This window comes from Sardina pilchardus, chromosome 20 (assembly GCF_963854185.1).
Source record: "Sardina pilchardus chromosome 20, fSarPil1.1, whole genome shotgun sequence".
NCBI lineage: Eukaryota > Metazoa > Chordata > Actinopteri > Clupeiformes > Clupeidae > Sardina > Sardina pilchardus.
In genome coordinates, this window is record NC_085013.1 from 10,470,686 (window position 1) to 10,485,406 (window position 14,721).

Genomic DNA, 14,721 nt, shown 5'->3' on the forward strand with positions numbered 1-14,721 from the left:
GCACAGTAAAAGGCTTTAAAACATTAATGAGTTTGTCCCTCTGGGGAAATGCTCTAACAGACCCTAAAGAGAAAAATGTCACAATGACAGCTCGCCTTTGCTTTAAAAAAAAAAAGAAAAAGAAAAAAAAAAACTTATTAGCCCAACTTAATTATTCAGTGTCCTTAGGCCTAGTATCTGATGCAGGTAGGTACTGTATGGAATAATCCACTGTTAATGGACTGACGGAAGTAGTCTGACTTGGTCTAGCAGTGGGTCAAAAAGAATAACAGGAGCAACTTTTGCACAAAAACAAAACATTTATTCAAGTGTTCTCCAGCACAGGGACATAAGGCTCCCTCCCCCCTCTCTCTGGCCGCAGAGCAAGGAGAGAGAGAGAGAGAAAGAGGGAGAGAATGACTGCTACATCTGCTGTATGCGCGGAGATTCGAGAGGGCAGCGAGACGCCGGAAACAGGTATGATACATGAAGAAATAATCACAAAAAGGGATAAAACAGAGACACTGCGATATATAAAGGATCCGAGCCGTCTCCAAGAGTTGTAGCCAAATAAATATCAAAGTTGTTGATAACAAAAGACAGAGTTATATATATATTTATATATAAATCAAATCCAACATGGGGGGTTGGGAGGGGGCTGCCTGGAATGCGAGATTAAGAAGCAATGCCACTGGGCACTAAGCAGATACATAAGTGAACAGTAAACATGATTACAAAAATCTTTTTTTTTCTTATCTTACTTCCCAATATGAACGCATGATTATACCCCACAGATAAGCACCAACTACAGCCATGTCTAGTCTAAGACAATATAAGAACCTGTTCCATTATTTATCATTCAAGTACAAAGTTAAATGCCTTTGTTAACATACTCATCAGAGGAGTGAGCCAAGCCACAGCGCTTAAACCCAGACTACAAGGAACTTAAAAACAGTCAGACAAGGTTTATTTTCTCTTCCAAACAATATATTTTTTTTCCTCAATTTGATAAAATGTTTAGCACCTTAGGAAACACCTACAATCCCTCTTTTTAGTACAATAGAAAAAAGAAAAGCCAAAAAAACAAACAAACTGAATGCAGCAGAGACAGAGGGAGAGAGAGAACGAGAGAGAGAAACTGGCTGAGGCGATGTAGGGCTGTGCGGTCCAGATGAGACTGTTCTAACTGTCCTCATCACTTCACAAACGCATCCTCTCCCTGCTTGAGAATTAAAAAATAAATTCATAAATATTTTTTTTTTTTTTTAAAGGGCATCATATTGTCCCCTCCAAAAGGCTTCATAGCTTATGCTGCTCAACATTTTGTCAATAATATCCAAACAATTTCATCAGGTTTCTTTCTTTTTTTTTTTGATTTGAGTATTCATAATTCCTTGATATATATTAGCAAAGAATTATATTTGTACATCTCATAGGCTATTTCCAAGGAAATCCAAACAGCGACAGGAAGAGGTTATGTACAAAATGTACAAAAAACCCGAGACAAGCGCGGCATCTGGGTTTTGTGGTTGAATCTGAACAAGAAAAGGGGGAGTCTGCATCCAAATTCTAAAAGTCTACTGGTCTGAATGAACAACTCTATTCAGTGCTGTGGAATCCCACATATCAACTGACCCAGGAGCAATTCTGTCCCTAATCTGGATCTCGATTAAGGACCGGTTCTGTTCCTGAGACAGCCACAACTTGGGGGAAACATTTTCTCAAACACATGATCAGAATTCTGCTGCCTCATACAAGCGCCATCATTTTCCTATAACTCAGCAAGAATAATTACAAAGCAGGTGAAATGTCTCGACAACAATCTTCCTTTTTTTTGGGACAAAACCCTGCATCTTCAGTTATCCTACTATAGAAAACAAAAACCAAAAAAAACAAGAGAAATTACAATCCAGATTACAATCATTTGAGTTCATATTTGAGTTAAAGTGACAGTAAGTAAACTACCTGGTCACAACCAGGGGGTCTCGGGAGACAAGGGAAGAAAGAGGTGCCTGCCTGTGCTGGGACTTGGGAGGGGAGCGGGTTCAGAGGTCCCCAGCTCAACATCACCACAGTGTGATAGGTCCAGGGACCTAGAACATTCTGTGTTAAAAATCCTCCTGCTGCCTATGAGAACAGATTTACTTCTACATTTCCGAGCAAAACAAAAAAATTAAAAGGTAAAAAATAAAAATCACTCTTTCACATCGACTGGCACAGCCCTACGGGTCACCAGAAACATCATACACCAGATTACTAGAGTTTCACATCATAGAACAAAAAAAAACAAGAACCAAAAAAACATTCACATGAATCAAGAGAAAAAGAAATCTTAAAAATACCAGAGAAACAACAGAAAGATACGTATAAAAGTGCTCAATATAGTTGGTAATAAAGCACAAAAGTTGCTATAAAAGGTAGAAGAACCACGTGAAGCCGCACCATATATGCTGAAGTTTGCACCTGACTTGAGTTTAGCTTGTGGAGAGGGAGTGGGTGGTGGGGGTTCACCTGCCACGCACACATCACACACGTGCATGCACACACACCCGCCCACACACACACACGTCCCTCCCCTGCTGCCGCCACACCTGCTGCAAGTGTACAGTAACGACGACGGTCTGAGGGACGCCAGGAAAAGAGACGCACGTCCTCTCAGACGTCCATCTCAAGGAAAGAGGGCGGGGAACAAACAGCCCAACCCATGCGGCCAATCCCAGACCAGTGGCCATGGCAACCGAAGGCTTGCAGGTTTCAGTAAAAAAAGCACCAGTTTTGTAGTTTTGCGTAACAGTAAAAGAGGTTGTAAGTAGTAGTAAAAAAAAAAAACAGGCCTTTGAGGCTAAAGTGAGCTATGGCATATTGGTCTCGTTCATGATTCGGTTGTGTCCCCGAGCCTTGTGCCTTTAGTGAGGCGTTCCAGCAGGCCTGCCCTACAGACGGCGCATGGGTTGAGGTGTTTTGTTCCTCCGCGGAGCACCATTTTTGTCACCTTATTACAGTAGTACCTTTATTACTTTCAGTTGTGTATAGAAACTGTAAACAAAGAGGTATATGAGATCTGGTGTTTTGGATTCATGAAGACAAGTACTCTCCAGACACTGAGGACGCACGTCAGTGATGGAGGTCTCAGAAAACGTTTGAGTGTTTGCCGACCATGTAGGTATGGGTGGGTTAAGATGTTCTCTACCGACGCCAATGAATCTTTTAACATCCTCACTTGGACTCAGTGTCTGGAGAAGGGAACTTTGCCTTGTGTATAGCTTGCACACATAGATCAGTTCAAACACTGGATAACACTGCTAAAAAGTCAAAATGAATATAAAAACATTAAATAGAATAAAAAAGAATCATTTTTTTAAAACAGGAAAAAAAACATGAAATATCTACGTTTTGATGGTTGACTTGTAAATAATACAAGAGTACAGTTTCAAGGCTCTTGTTAATTCGTCAGACGTCAGTTTTCTTGTGATTGAGCTTTTTTTTGTAGTTTTTTTCTTTTTTAGATATTTCTATATATCATTGCAGCGTGTGTTTAAAGGGAGTTAAACACAGGCAAAGTATTCTTTGAGTGGTGCAAACAGGTGGCGGATCACAGGGACACTCCACGACCTGCCCAGAAGCCTTTGCCTGGCTAGTCGGCTCATGTTGGACACGTCAGTGTAATGGACAGGGAATCCGAAGATCCTGGAAACACACACACACACACACAGACACACAAATGTCACACACACACACAAATGTAGGCCTACAGTAATTTCCCACAGGATAGTGTTTTATGCAAGTTAAAAGAAAGAAAACCCAATGTATAAGCCGCGGGCCCGCGGCTAGTTGTCAGGAAATTATGGTATATCTGATTAAAAAAAGGACCCAGAAAAGACCCAGAATAATGTAATGAGTAAAAAATCTCAATACAAAACTCTAACAAGGCTGAAATAATAACCTCCCACTATAACAAGGCTGAAATAATAACCTCACACTATTACATCAGTCGACTAATCAAAAATTGAAAAGGAGATGTTCATTATGTACCATTTCTAAATTACTGTCATAAATCATTCACAGATTTTGGGTATTAAGGAGTTTCTTCTAAACTGTAATGGAATGCCAATTTCACTTTTTAGCTATATTTCATGCTTCAGTGAAACCCAAAGCCTTTTTAAAAATATTGTAGATTACATCAGCAAAAAAAGACAAAATAGACAGTATGACTACACCAATATGTGTAATCAATATCCAGTGTGATGGAGCCTCTTACCTCTCCATCTCAGTGCACCAGAGGATGTCCTCCTTCTCGTTCATGAAGACAGGAAAGTGCTGGTCTTTGCCCTGCTTGATAGAGTTAGATCTGGTGGTGATGGTCCTCACTTTGTCAAACTACACCAGGGGTGGGGAGAGAGTGTTAGCACGGGTTAGTACTAAGATCAAATGGGATTTCAATGCCAATAATGCAATAATGTGCAGATTGATTCACACAGGACTACAAAAAAAAAAGATATAGTGTAGAAATCACACACACACACACACACATATCCACAGCATTTTGTCCAAACACACATACCTTCGCTGTCCTGCCATGCTCCAGACAGTCCTGCAGGTCTAGTCTGTCTGTGCACATAGCTGTCAGAGGTCTGTCAACAAGAGACAATCAACACAAAAACTATATCAGTCCAACATGTGAGGAGGTCACCAGTACCATACAGTGAGTAGCCTATATGTAGAGAGATGCCAGTGTCTGGCATCTCTGGACTGAGACCAAGGCTACCACATCACTCACTCTTCTCTGACCAACCTGTTCATGCCAGGCAGGTTTCCCCAGAAGTAGCGGGCGCGGTGGGCAGCTGACACCTCCTTGGCATCGATCATCACAGGGTTGCACTGGGAAAAGGTGGGCAGGGATGGGTCAGACGCCAAATCCCTCAATTGCGACATTGCCACCTGGTGGCATCAATATGTAATCCCAACGCACCAGGACAAAACACTGACCCCAGGCCAGCAGTGACACACTGCGAGGCCAAATGTGGACTCCCAGAGGAGTTTTTACAAAACAGTGCCACCTGGTGGTGACCAATATGTGGCTTGAGCTACACAATGTAACCACCAGGTGGCAGTCACAGCTTATACATTCCCCTTTTTGTCTGTGGTCGGATCAGAGAGGAAGTCTCACCTCCAGGAAGCGAGAAATGTCCCTCTTGTCGCTGACACCCATAGCCACCACATTCTCAAAGAGCCAGAAGAAAGGGCGGTGATCACCCTCCTTGGGCCGAGCCTCGTGCAGCAGGCGGTAGAACTCGAAGAACAGACGCCCTGTGCCCTCTGAGAGAGCAGAAGAGAAGACGGGTTAGAGAGATGCTAGGAGGTTTGGCTGATTATACTGTAACAATCATGCTTCTGCACACAGAAGTAGTGCACCAGTTGCCTGCATTTACAAATAGTTTTATGAATTGATAGGTGTTCAGTGTGCAACTATATTCTCTTTATATTCGCAGGGATACATGATACAGTCTTAATGAAAACCACAGTTTGCTTGTCAGCTGTGTATTTACAGTATTATTAAACTATTATTATGATCATTTCCTGACATCATCATATCCCTACCACTGTGAATTGTGGGTAATGAAAGCAGCAACACACTGTCCTCACAATAAGTCAGCAGGACTTATGATAGAAACCCTATGAACTGGGCAGCTTTTAAGGGAAACAGGTTTGGTCCTTCTCAGAGGTACACAGAGAGGGTAGAAGGTCACTGGTGAATGCCGCAGTAAACTCAAATCACAGATGTCATAGTGTGAGGAGGACTGACATACCAAAGAGCCCCTTCCTGGCGGGGTTTACGATGGACAGGTCGTTACAGGGGCTTCCACCGATGACCAGGTCAAACGGGCCCCATTCGTGGATCTGAGAGACGAGGAGGAGAGGAAAAAACAACTTTCAGGTTCCCTTGGTGCAGGCTATAGGCCGGAAAGACATATCATCGCTAAACCTCTGGAAGCGTACATGCAATAGGCTCACATCACAACCAAACCTAAGCGAGGCAGACTTACGTATCCCAAACAGCTCATGAAATACTTTAAAAAGACAGACTGTCACAAATTTTACACACATCAGACACCATGACTAAACCTGAGGTACACTGACAGACAGTATAGTAGTAGTATCGGAGGGAATGTAAAAGTGAGATCTGACACTGTGTTGACCATTCGGCTCAGCCCTGCACTTGATCAGATTCGAACCCAAGACTTGCACAGCACCTCAGACTGGGAAACAAGCATGCTAGCAAGGGAGCTAAAACCCAATGGGTGCTAACATCGCTTACTAGCATGTCTCTTCAGGCGTCAGGAGGGAGGCCCACTGAATGTACATGAAGTGCAGCTATTGTACAAGCTGGCTGCCATTAGACTTGTTTGTAACACACAGGTCTACCTCAGATTGGGAAGCTAGCATGCTTTAGCGAGCTAAAACCCATTGGTGCTAGCATCTCTTACTAGCACGTGGAGGTTTACCTAACTGCACAGCTACGTACCACCTGGCTACAGTTACAAAGGCAAAGAGAGGAAAACATCTGACAGAGACGACACAGGCTGGAGAGGCCACTCACGTGCTTGCGCGTGACGTTGCGGATGTCGCCCACGTAAATGATGCGTCCATGGTGCCTCACCAGACCCACGGTGATGGAGTCCTCGCACACTTCCGACGCCACGTAGCGCTCCACCTGGATGCCCAGCTCCTTCAGCACCAACAGCCCTGCACAGAGCACACAGGTCACGGGGTGAAGGGTCAAGCTAAGGGGAAACCCTAAATGTCATACCATCTGGAAGAGCTTTTGGACTCTGGAGTATGTGTATGTGGGTGCTGAAACTCAGGCCAAATCCTTCTGATGTTAGGTAGAAATGCAAATCAGTTTTCAAGGGGAGTAGTAATAATGTGTCCTACAGCATTTGCTTATCAAGAGGCAGTGGAGAGATATCGCTGGGCCCACAATGTAAGACAGCCAAAGACAGCCAAAGTAGCCCATCTAGCTTGTGGTTCAGAGGAGTTGTGGCTCACCTGTAGCAATGCCATCAAAGAGGGAGAGCACGCGGATGGGCTGCCTTTTCTCAGCCGCAACCGGAGCGTACAACTTTGGCGGCTCCTGGGACAGAGATAAAGAAAACAAAGGAACAAATGAGAAAGTTGTCTTAACCTCTGGTGCCGAATTATTACTTGGGCACAACGCTGAAAATGTGTTGGCTCCTAAAATGTCTTGGCTGAAATCAAGTAGTCTGAAGGTATTAGTGCTTGCCCTTAAGGGATCAAGGTCCATGTTCAAGCAGGCCTCTTTCAAGTGCCTTCAGATATTTATACGTTATGGCGCAATACAAATAAAACTGAAGTGAAGTGAGATGGGAAGTGAGAAGGGAAGCGAGACGAAGATGGAAAACAGCAACTGAACTACTGAAACTTCCCGTCAGATTTGCCTCAACAATAACTGTTTTGAGAAATTGGAACTCAGCAGCAACTAGTGACAGCTCTGTCCAATCTCCTACATCAAATGCTCAGCCAACATCTTGACTCGAGCACCAATATAAAAAGTAGTGATACAAAAGAGTCACGTCCATGTGTCAAGTCTGTATTGTGTGTGTTGATGAACAGAATGGAACAGTGGTCCCTCATACAGCAATTTCCCTCATATAAGCCGTGTATAAGCCGCCGGACAGTGTTAAATGCAAGTTAAAAGGAACACAACCATATTAACTGCCCCCCTGTATTAACCTCATAGCTGAAGACATTTTGCAAAATCAATGTATAAGCCGCGGCTAATAGTCGGGAAATGATAGGTACTCACAAAGTTTTGGTCGTGGTTGTTGGCGAAGAAGTGCTGCAGGCGGCAGGGCCAGTCGGTCCGGCGCACCAGGAGCCCGTAGAGCCCCGTGCGGCCGCACATGTAGCAGTTCCAGGGGTCCTCCTTTATAGCTGCCTGGGCCGCGCCTGGTCCGACTAGCAGGTCCACGCATTCCACGCAGAAACACCTGTGCAGGTGGAGCAGACAGTCAGGACCCACTAGGTCTCGGAGGAATGTAGCGAGTGGCTGGTTATCACCATGTAGACTAAAAGGGCTACACACATTTCTGTATTCGCTTATTACGCGTGTGAGATGTGTTCATTATGTGCCTTATACTGTATTTGGCTCTGAGTTCTAGATATCCCTCTCTTCTCATGCTCATGCATATGCACATACACCACATATCCCCCTCAACATGCAGTTCACAGTCCCAGAAATGGGTACCCGTCTACACAACACACACACAACACACAGACACAGACACAGACACAGACACAGACACAGACACAGACACAGACACAGACACAGACACACACAGACACACACACACAACACGCAGACACAGACACACACACAAACATAACACACACACAAACATAACACACACACACAACACACACACAACACACAGACACACACACAGCCGCTCTGACCTGCAGCAGTTGTTGTTGCCGCACATGAGCACTTCCCGACCTCCACAACAGATGGTGCAGTAGGACTGGTAACCGTCGTCGTCGTACTGATACGCGCACTCCAGGAAGCAGTTCTGTCACCAGAAACAAGCAGCAGGCACACAAAGGCATGAGCTAATACACTAACACTACTACAGTATTATGGATGGTAGTCAACCTTTGCTTAAAAGTGCCAGACAAGCCCAACTGTCTTCAATTACAGTAACTGGCTGAGGTAATCCTCTGATGTAGTCTGACCTAATCCAGTGAACAACTGTAACCTACTGTTTTCATTAGAGCTTGATGTCTCGCTAACCATAAAACATTAATGGCTTCACACGGGCATGCGCACGACAGAGGGAGAGTCAAAGAAAGGAAAGAGGAAAGAGAAAGAAAGGAGAGAGAGAGAGTATGTTTACCTTGCAGCTCTGACACATCCCTCCGCCGAAGAGCGGGTGTTCCAGGTTGACGTTCAGGGTGCCGCACGAAATGCACATATCTGTCAAAGCGAATCAGTCAAGAGAGTCTGGTTGGAGGACAGGTTTACACATGAACACCAAAACAAGGTGCCATACCCTAGGTAAAAATAAAAACCCAAACAAAACCCATGGGGGCAATGCGCTCATATGTACCTTCTATGTTTCTGGTTTTCTGCCGTACTTCAAACACCAGTCTCTCTGAGAGGAAACACAAGTGAGCAGACAGTGAGTGCTGGGGAGAGTGGAGAGTCATCTCAGCATGTCACACTCAAGGTCTCCTTCTCCACGCTATAAGCTAAGTCCCCGAGTCCTCTGCGGCCACAATCACCGTACAGATGACCCCTTGGCTGCCGTGGTCAGGACCCAGGTACGATTGACTGCCAACTCACCTCGCGTCCCCTCGTCGATGATCTCTTTGACTTTGGTCTTCTCGGCCGCTGCGCTCTTGCGAGGCCTTTTCGCTGGAGGCGGCGTGTAGGCGGCTTCGGGTTCCACCCACATTTCGGGATACACCTCTTTATACGGATTACGCTCCTCTGCAGGGAGAGAAAGGGAGGGAGTGGAGGAGGTTGGAGGTAGAGGAGAGAGGGAGTAAAGGAAAGAGGAAGAGAGCAGAGATTCAGTACTTCACAGACTACAGACTTGACTTCACAGTTGAGAGATTCAGCACTTCACAGAATACAGACTTCACAGTTAAAAGTACTTCAGAGACACTATAAACTATGAAATGTTTAATTAAGGTTTCGCGGTAAATTGCATTTGGGAAAGGTGGTGTAATAGGGTTCAGGTGTGTTGCTGTAGGGTGTCTGTGCTCATTTGTTGGGTCTTGGCAACAAGTCTGCTTGTACACCCTGTTACCCTCGATGATATGACTGAGCATCTGGAATGTATGGTTGGTTTCTAAAACTATAGATCAGGAGACTTCTATGGTCGTCCAGTCTTAAAGTGACCACTTGTGCATTTATATTATTTACATTTAACATCTGACAGAAAACAGTGAACTACGTGATGAAGAGTGTAGGGAACGGACCACAGACTTTTATGTCAGCTGCTGGGGAGGCACAGTGTGATGCTCTTACAGTACCTTCTGGCGGCTCCAGGCCTTTGGGCCCACTGGGTTGGAAGCCGGTCATGGCCCACTCGATCATCTGCTTGTTCTGGAGCTCCACCGACTTGGAGGTGTCCGTGTCGTCGCTCTGAGGGCAGCCCTTGAACACCTTCCCCGCCCGCTGACTCGCTGCCTGCAGTGGCATGCAACAACATGCATCAGTGCACCAGCCTGCTCATGTAAACAACACCAGCTCATGGCATCGCCTGACTCAGAACTTCAGTGCTCACAGCTAGCTAGAGACAGAGCTACAAATCAGCCGAGTGACTGTAATAAAAATGTCCTTGTAACTGAATGACAGTAGTGTAAAATTCCCCAAAAGAGTCCCAAAGGCTGGGAAAAACTGAAAGAACCCTGAGTGCTGATACTGGGAACTCAACAGGTGGCAATCTAACTATCAGTTTTGACATACACACACTTGGAAATACAGAGAGCAGAATGGTAGCATACACGTTCCTACTGTACAGTTAACCCAGGGCACAGTCCCAGCTGTGTGTCATTGCTCCACTTGGCTTCCTCACCTGCAGCACTTCGTAGATGGCTTTCTTGTACATGGGCTGCTTGTTGTAGGTCGGCTGGTGAAAGGCATTGCAGAAGGAACTCAAAGGCAACAGCTTCTCCACACATACCTGCACGAGGAGAGGGAGACAGCCACGGGCTAGCAGAGGGTCCAAAACCTGCACTCACACTGGCCCAACATGACCAGTAGAAGTGTCCAAGTCCCGACATTATTGGTGCAGGAGAACGCTGATATTCACTGAACAATTTCTCCTCCTTTATCTCATTAAGGTCAATGCATTTGAACATGCATTGTTTTACACATTTAGGTATACTACACAAAGCAATGGGGGTAAAATAGGCTGATAGTGCAAACATATTGATATGAAGATTACATATGTAATCTGGAATGTTAGATATCTAGGTGACATCAGATTCTCCTCTTTTCCAGTCATCAGTGTTACACAACAAATGCTCTCCAAAAGCTAAAAGCTAAGAAAAAAACGAAAAGTGTAGACCTGCACACACGACTCACCACAGAAAATTTGCCGTCTCCGAACCACATGACCCAGCGTGTGCCCTCGGCGGCACGACTGCGGCCGGTCATCCACCAGGACACGATCCGACCAGGCCACCAGGAGAAGCCCCGCAGCTTCCCCCATACCAGCTCACCGATGCCAAAGCCACGGCCATCCTAGGTGCACACGCACACGCACACGCACACACACACACACACACACATAAGAACAGCATATTAGCCCTCGCAGGAACATCACAGCACAAGTACAAATGTGCAAATGTTCCTTGGCATTCAGATCTAGAGTGTTCACAAGTTTACAAATCAAATGAGCAGACAAGCATATTCATCCAAGGGCACACAGAGAAATCATACACCCACCCTTACCCACCCACGTGTCCACGACACACACACACACACACACCCACACCTGCACTTGCCTAATTTAATCACAATTTGGTTGTTCCATTTAGTTTATGTGACAGTATTAAAAGAGAGCAATGTCTTAGTTCAAGCAATAATCATTACTGGTTCTTACAATAAAAGTCCCATCTGCATTCTCATGGATTTAATCATTTTTGCAATAAGTTGGAACGACCCTCCGCGCATATTGTTATTAGCATGTGTGATTAGCTATGCTCATTTTGAGTGTAATGGGATTTCACCAGTGGCTGCTGCTGTTCTGGTAATGGGAAAATAGTTTGTATGAGGGCAGCAGGGATTCTGTTTAATAAATACCTACTGTGATTTGAGCATCACTCACAACAAGGATCCTCACATGGACGTGAACACCACATTGTAAGGACACAGAATTTCGATCAAGATTTCACTACTTGTCAGTAAAAATGGGTGAAAAATATATCACTTTAGTTAGTTACTTCCCTTACAGTACATTTCCATTCCAACTATAGGACTAACAGCGATACTACACTGGGCGCATAACTGAAGCGCTCCGTTCGCAACACGCAGAAATAGTGGAACACTTAACAGTTAACATGCCTGGTGTAGCCTCCGTGTGAGAGTCTATATGGCAACAGCATATGACAGAAAGAGGGAAACAGCTCTCCTTTGGGTTTAGTCTCTCATAATCATGTAGGCTCCTGTCATATTCCTGTTGGGGTGCCTGTTGGGGTGTCCACGACAGGGACAACAAGGCCACACTCCCCCTCCGGACAATTGTGTTACCCTATTTCACCCATAGCATCTATTTATTTGTAAATGCACATACTGTATTTATTCCTTTATTCTTATACATAGCGTACTGCTCTTATTCTTTTTTTTAAACAGTTTTTTATGTAATTGTTGAGTGTTGTACTTGAGTGCAAAGATTAACCGGAGTCAAATTCCTTGTTTGTTCACGCAAACCTGGCCAATAAAGCTGATTCTGATTCTGATTCACATCACCCGGTCATGACTTAGGCCCACTGCACACATGCACCCATGAGCTCTACTCATGAGCATACTACAGCACCGTGCCAGCCATGGCTTTCTCCATGAACGCTCTCCTCTCTTATGAATGGCAGCTTACTTCATACTCCGGCTCCATGTCTGCGGCCTTGGGCGAGGTCTTGTCCCCGTCTCCGATGGGCACGGGCTCGGGCGTGGTGGCCACGGTGGGGGAGGCCGGGTCGGTGGGCTGCTGCTGCTGGAGCTGCTGGGGCTGCTTCTGTTGGGGCACCTGGGACAGCAGCTGGGGCTTGGGCTGTGTTTGAGGCTGCGGGTTGGGTTGGCTCTGGGGCTGCTGAGGCTGCTGCTGCTGCTGCTGCTGCTGCTGCTGTTGATGCTGAGGCGGCTTAGGCTGTGTCTGGTGAGTGGGGGGTCTGGGCTGCGTCGGAGGCTTGGCCTGGGGGTACGCCTGGAGCTGAGGCTTCATCTGAGGCTTAGGCTGGGACTGGGGCGGCTGGGGCTGGGGCTGAGGCAGAGGGTGAGGCTGGCTCTGCAGGGCCAGGGGACTCCTGAGGAGCAGCTCGTCCTCCACCTGCGCTTCGTCGGCCATGTCTCCGTGAGCCGCCAAGCTGCTCATCACAGAAACTAGTTGGGCCTTCTTCTCTGCCTGCACAACAAGGAGACACAGGGGGGCACAACAGTAAGGTACACTGACTTCAGTCCAGGACGAAGGCACTGGTACACTGGACTGTTACTGTACGAGTTCTGTCAAAATGTTTTTGGTCAATAGTTTTAACTTTAGAAAGAACAACTCGTACTATTATATGAGCTCTCATAGGTGGAGTACCTTACAAACAGGTAACTCTTGTCTTATTTGGCCCGTTATTCAGTATGAGTCTAAATTAACAACAGTGTTATTACAAAATACACATACAGATAAGAAGACATTGCAATTCATACCACATACTGTAAAAAGACAATGCAATTCATACCAGTCAAGAACGTTATTTACACTTATCTCTGAATATAGAATGTTACATCACATTACAGTATTAGTAAAACAATCTGAGAGAGCCAACAGCTTCAGAAGCTGAGGCTACTAAGAGGTCAGAGTAATGTAGACTTGCATGAGGCTCTACAGGTAGAGTATGTCAGACCGGGAGCCACAGGTATTAGTGTCTGTACTGACTGTGCGGTCTGGGTTGTGAGACACAACCAAGCACTGGGACTGAACCCGTGACCTTTGGCATGACAGGGAGATACCATCTCACACTTCAAAGACATGAGTGCTGGGGTCAATCTCAAGCATGTCTCTTAAGACGCTTAAGACCAAAGCTCTGTAGCCCCTGGCCTTAAACTTGAAATTGAAGACATAGCAATGTTGGGTAAGAGCTCTACAAACACTTATGGAAACTTCTGTGCAATTTTACACCAGCTGTTCATGAGGGAAAAAAATTACAACACACCAAAAATGGATCTGACAGAACTGAATCCTAAGGCCTAACAAAGAGGCTAGGGACCAGCATTTCTCCTACAAGTAAGACACATTGCACAAAAAAAGATTCATCTCAGTTCTGAAGTTCAGCTCATCTATGGCCTGCCAAGAGCAGTATAACACTTGACTTAAACCCAGTATCCATAAAGTATGACAAACACATTCATGAGAAGTTGTGAGTTATTAACAATACCTCACGATGATTGATATACTGTACATATAGCCAAACTATGTGTACAGTAGATCGTAATGACTGCACTCACAAATTTTATGATGTTAGGCCCCACAGTTTAGAACTTCAAGAAACAGAACAGTTTCTCCTACCTCGTGATAATGGCAGTGTTGATATCTTTGCCTTATGCCAAGTTTATTCCCCAAATGCTCTTTATGGAGCGATAATGGAGCGCCCCCCCTATATACAAGCTTTCATGACAATAACTGCATATGGCTTAGGCTACAACATCATTACACTTTAAGTTCATATGTACGTACTGTATGTATGTATGTATGTATGTATGTATGTATGTGCGCAGTCATGTATGTTTAGAAATAGATATAAGGACTTAATGTAGGTCAGAAACTATGATGCATTACAAATACTTCAAGAACATTGATAAATGTGTTTGTAATGCTTTGTGGATACTGAGTTTAAGTAAAATGATTACCAGGAAGCTTGTAGAAGAAATGAGGTAGAAGACAGTGCTTATTGATAACTGCCTCATTAAAAACTTGTGTCTCACAATGTGCTTGATGAGAGTAAAAAAAA

The 14,721-nt window shown here is 45.1% G+C and overlaps 1 protein-coding gene across 1 annotated transcript in view; it reads right to left on the reverse strand.

Moving 5' to 3' along the window:
* Positions 1–287: 287 nt before the first annotated feature.
* Positions 288–14,721, reverse strand: part of LOC134067462 (DNA (cytosine-5)-methyltransferase 3A-like) — a 42,456-nt gene continuing 28,022 nt past the window's right edge. Inside the window, exons 7-23 of the mRNA XM_062522743.1 lie at positions 12,603–13,127; positions 11,093–11,251; positions 10,581–10,688; positions 10,036–10,192; positions 9,341–9,487; positions 9,105–9,149; positions 8,892–8,971; positions 8,455–8,567; positions 7,805–7,988; positions 7,027–7,111; positions 6,578–6,723; positions 5,787–5,877; positions 5,147–5,295; positions 4,772–4,857; positions 4,541–4,610; positions 4,238–4,356; positions 288–3,666 (exon numbers count right to left, since the gene is read on the reverse strand). Of these exons, the coding sequence (XP_062378727.1) occupies positions 3,525–3,666; positions 4,238–4,356; positions 4,541–4,610; positions 4,772–4,857; positions 5,147–5,295; positions 5,787–5,877; positions 6,578–6,723; positions 7,027–7,111; positions 7,805–7,988; positions 8,455–8,567; positions 8,892–8,971; positions 9,105–9,149; positions 9,341–9,487; positions 10,036–10,192; positions 10,581–10,688; positions 11,093–11,251; positions 12,603–13,127 (2,406 nt within the window). The 3' untranslated portion in view covers positions 288–3,524. The remainder of the gene's footprint in view (positions 3,667–4,237; positions 4,357–4,540; positions 4,611–4,771; positions 4,858–5,146; positions 5,296–5,786; positions 5,878–6,577; positions 6,724–7,026; positions 7,112–7,804; positions 7,989–8,454; positions 8,568–8,891; positions 8,972–9,104; positions 9,150–9,340; positions 9,488–10,035; positions 10,193–10,580; positions 10,689–11,092; positions 11,252–12,602; positions 13,128–14,721) is intronic.